The sequence below is a fragment of the Gracilinanus agilis genome, unplaced genomic scaffold, assembly GCF_016433145.1.
Source record: "Gracilinanus agilis isolate LMUSP501 unplaced genomic scaffold, AgileGrace unplaced_scaffold60441, whole genome shotgun sequence".
Lineage (NCBI taxonomy): Eukaryota > Metazoa > Chordata > Mammalia > Didelphimorphia > Didelphidae > Gracilinanus > Gracilinanus agilis.
In genome coordinates, this window is record NW_025395806.1 from 6,021 (window position 1) to 10,664 (window position 4,644).

The 4,644-nt window shown below is 40.6% G+C and overlaps 1 protein-coding gene across 1 annotated transcript; it reads left to right on the forward strand.

Annotated features, from left to right (window-relative positions):
- Positions 1–1,664: 1,664 nt before the first annotated feature.
- LOC123256531 (grifin-like) lies at positions 1,665–4,291 on the forward strand (the record flags this gene model as incomplete). The annotated part of the gene is given in 3 exon segments (XM_044685127.1): positions 1,665–1,819; positions 2,061–2,220; positions 4,125–4,291. Coding segments are annotated over 3 exon segments (482 nt in total), but the record flags the coding sequence as incomplete, so codon positions are not given.
- Between the last annotated feature and the right edge of the window lie 353 nt (positions 4,292–4,644).

Here is a 4,644-nt window from a genome sequence, read left to right on the forward strand (position 1 = left end):
CCCCCTTTGTCATTAGAGGCAGCATCCGTGGATAAAGGGAGAGCTGGGGGTGGGGGTGGGGGCAGAGGATGTGCTCTCCTGGGAAATACAAAAGGATGTGCGTGAATCGGTTTGCGCGTGTGTGTTGGGTGAGGAGTGGATAACAATATTAATATGTAATATTAGTATACACTAAGAACATCTGCAATTTCCTAACCGATCCGCCAATGCAGATTGCAACCAATGAATAACTTGGGGTTTAAATAGAGCTTTCTTAGGCTCAGAGAAATTCCCTGACTTGCCAAGGGCCACGTGATTAATTGATACTTCTTTGGGGTTTCATTTTTTTAAAATTTTTTCCCCTAATTACATGTAAAAAGTTTCCAACATTTTTCAAAGAATATTGAGTCTACTTCCTAGCTGTGTGACCCTAGGCAAGTCACTTAACTCCCATTACTGCTCTTCTGCCTTAGAACCAAAACACAGGATTGATTCTAAGACAGAAGGTAAGGGTTTAAAAAAAAATTCAGTCTTGAATTGTCTCCCTCTGTCCTCTCCTCCCAACCCCAACCCCCATCCCAGATTGTAAACATTGATACTTGCAAAGCCATTTTATGTTGGTGACATGTATCATTCTTGAGGGCGTTAAGCTCAGAGGTTAAGCGAATTGCCCATAACACCATAGAAAGTGGCGGAACCCAGAGTCAGCATGAAGCCTCTTTGAAAACTTGTAAAGCCCTATATTATTATTTTGCAAATAATATTAGCTTTAAATCATAAAGAATGAATTTAACTTAGAAATTAAAATTTATATATTAAATAATGCATTAAATAATAAATTTACTTCAAAAATTATGTGCAACTATTCTGTGAAAAAAATTAAGTATCATACCCATTATGTAGTTGAGGAAACTGAGACTTGGAGAGTAGTAGCAGTAAGCTCAAGGTCCTGAAGAGAGTAAGTAACAAAGCTGGGAAACTCTTGACTTCATTTTCACAGAGCTATCAGAGCAAAGATCTAGAGTCTTTTTTGGGTGGGGAAGTCATGATTTGGTGGACAACTTTCTGGTGAAGAGTTTTTCCATCAACCTTTCTTAGGCTAGTTTGTTTTTTAAACCCTTACCTTCCATCTTGGAGTCAAAACTGTGTATTGGTTTCAAGGCAGAAGAGTGGTAAGGGCTAGGCAATGGGGGATAAGTGACTTGCCCAGGGTCACACAGCTGGGAAGTGTCTGAAATCAGATTTGAACCTAGAACCTCCCATCTCTAGGCCTGGCTCTCAATCCACTGAGCTACCCAGCTGCCCGGTTAAATTTATTCTTGACATTTTATTGCAACTTTATGAACTGAAAGAGAAGTACATCAACATAAATATAATACAACATCACACATCAACATAAATATAATACAAAGTAGAATGTGAGATGTTTATTATGTATCCAATGCCTAGCAAATGGTGCACCCTTAATAAATGTTTGTTGAATGATGAATGAAGCCTTTGCACTTACCCCACTGCCAAAGCCTTCCCCAGTAAGGCTATTTTGTCTCAATTCTGTATTTATTTATATGTGTTGTCTGACCCATCAGAATGTCCACTTCTAGGACAAAGGCTGTTCTTGGCTTTCTTTCCCATCTGATTCATCACTTGTATACCATAATCACTTACTAGATGTTTATCAATTGTTCATGGATTGATTGGGGAATGGGAAGGAGGCTCCCATCTGTACTCCAGCATTTCCCTCATTCTCTTTCCATTCACAGTTTGAAGCCTTTTGCTCAGGTGGCCTGGTCCCAGGCTGGAGCCTGATCGTCCAGGGTCAGACCAACTCCAAAGATGATGAGTAAGAGAAGTTTCTTTCCTCTTGCCTCTCCCTCCTACCTCCCCACATAAATGCCCAAGAGGAAACAAGGGACAGTGGCAGGGTGCCAAGTGCCACCACTACAAATTGGGACTGTCTTTGGGTGGACCTCAGACATACCCTAAGACTGAATGGGCTATAGGATCTAAGAAACCAAGGGAAGTCGGGAGGGGAAGGGGTGTCAAGTACCTTCCACTAGGTAGCTTTCTTTCCTCTCCAATAGGTTTGAAATAAACTTCCTCTCTGAGTCAGGTGACATCGCTTTCCACTTCAAACCCCGGTTCTCCAATGCTACCTTGGTCTGCAACTCCTTCCAGACCAGTCATTGGGGTGAAGAGGAAGTTTTCAATGTCTTCCCTCTGGAACTAAAGGAGCCTTTTGAGGTAAAACAGGTTCCCTTCCTCCCTGTCAAACAGAATGGGGTGGGGATAAACAAAGATGGTTTCTCAGAGAGTAACAGTGCCCCTTCAAGATCCCACAGAGTATATATGACTGAGCCTTCTCAAGGCCAACTGGGTAAGGACTGTACAAATTATGCCTAAACAATTCTTGTCATCATCACTATGGTCCTAAGAGAGTTCTTAAGACCCATGTTTCAGGTTCCAGGAAAACTTCCCATAGGTAACAAGTGGGCGGGAGGGGAGCCAGAGGCAAGCTTTAGGGTATACATATATAGGAATACAATAATAATAATTCAAATTCATAGAGCACTTTATCACTTACAACACATTTTCCCTTAAAAACTATAAAGTGGGTGGTACAAGAATTGTTATCCATTTCCAGATAAGGAGACTTTAAGAGGCTCAGTGTGTTAAAGTAATTTTCCCACACTCACACCACTTGGTAAGAGATAGAAGAAGAAATCCAGCATAAGCCCAGCACATTCCCCTCCATATCATGCTCCTCTCTCTAAATAGTTATCTACAATGTACATAGTGGAAAGACTAGAGTGTCATTCAGTCTGTTTGGAAATCTTTCTCTTATCTTCTTTCTCTTCCTATCTTAGAGACCATTTTTTCTTCCTACCTCCTGACACTAGAAAAGAGAGTTAATGGTATCCCTCTTCTTATCTTGGTAGGTAAAAGACTGACTTGGGTCTTTAAGTGCCCAAAAGGAGAGAGGAATGAATTAGGTGAAGTTAGCCTGGGAAGATTTCAAGGGTTTCAGGCTAATGGTGGGAGATCTGAAGGTTTGAACACCATTGCTGAATTGATTGTTGTCCTACCCTTCATCCTGGATTCAGTTCCTTGACTTCCTGGTACCTTGGCCTCCCCATTTGTGAAACTGAACACTTAATGGCTGTATGACCTCAGGTACCTGTCCTGTGAGGAAAGGATGAACCAACTGGTTCTAATCTTATTATTCATTATCATCAACCAACATCTATTGAGCTCCTACTACAAGTATGTATGATACTATGCTAAACACTGGGAATTTTGTTTTTGTTCAATTGTTTTCAATCATGTCTGATTCTTCCTGATTCCATTTCAGATTTCCTTGGCAAAGATACTGGAGTGGTTTGTCATTTCCTTCTCCATCTCATTTGAAAGTTGAGGAAACTGAGGCAAACAGGGTTAAGTGACTTGCCCAGGGTCACCAGGCAAATAAATGTCTGATGTAAATTTGAATTCAGGAAAATGAATTTCTTAGATTTAAGTCACCTACCTGTCCTAAGCACTGGGGATACAAAGAAGTAAAAGATCCTTTCTCTCAAGTGGCATTGAGTAAAATCCTATGGATTAGTAAACCAAAGTACAATGGGGGAAAAAAACCCTAAATGGGGTCACAAAGAGTCAGACAAGATTGAAACAACTGAACATGGATCTTCTAATTTCATTTTGTTGTTGTTTCAGCTAATATCTGTGATTTTATTGGTATAGGGGAACTCCCCTCCCTAAATCATCCTCCTCAGAAAATCCTTCTACTGGTGAAGATGGACAACTACTCTACAATTTGTAGTTCTAAAGTCCTCCCTGAGGCACTGAAAAGCTAAAGATTTGCTCAGGGTTATATAGGCAGTGTTTGTCAATGGCAAGATTTAAACCCAAGTCTTCTAGACTCCAAGGATGGCCATCTTTCCACTATACTCTATTGTCCTTCTGTGGTCTAGTTGGGGGGGGAAGTAGCATTTGTTTGTGCATTCATTCATTTGACTAGCATTTTTAAAGCTCCTACTGAATGCCAGGCACTGTGCTAGCATGTCAATAAGAGAGAAGATTGTTGAGGTAGGGAAGGGAAAGATAATGCTTTTGCTGCTAGGAACTTGCCTGATCTGCTTGTCTTTCAGATTGAAATCTTTTCAGACTCAGAGTATTTCCATGTCTTCATCCAAGAGAACAAGGTGGCACAGTATGAGCACCGACACAAACCACTGGCCTCCATCAACAAAGTGCAAGTGTTGAACGACCTCAGATTCCCTCTGGTGGAGCTTTCCAAGAAGCGCCTTTATCTGGGGTAAATGAGAAACATCATTGCCTCAATCAACAAGCTAGATCATACATTTAGAACTGGAAGGGAACCGCAGAGACCAAATAGTCCAATCGCCTTCACCTTATAGATGTGGAAACTGAAGTGTAGAGAGTTTAAACAATTTTCCCAGTGTGACAATTAAAATTTTCAAGAGCCTGGGTTCTGGGTAAGAAAATCAATTTATTGATCAGGCTAGCAATAACCAATAAATTAATTGGTCAATGATCTTCCAGTGATCAAAGACAAAGATATTCAGCATCTTGAGTCATTAAATACAATTTTGGAAATATATAAAGGGCTGATTTTTTACAGTCCCTTCCTGATTCCTTCATGGTGGT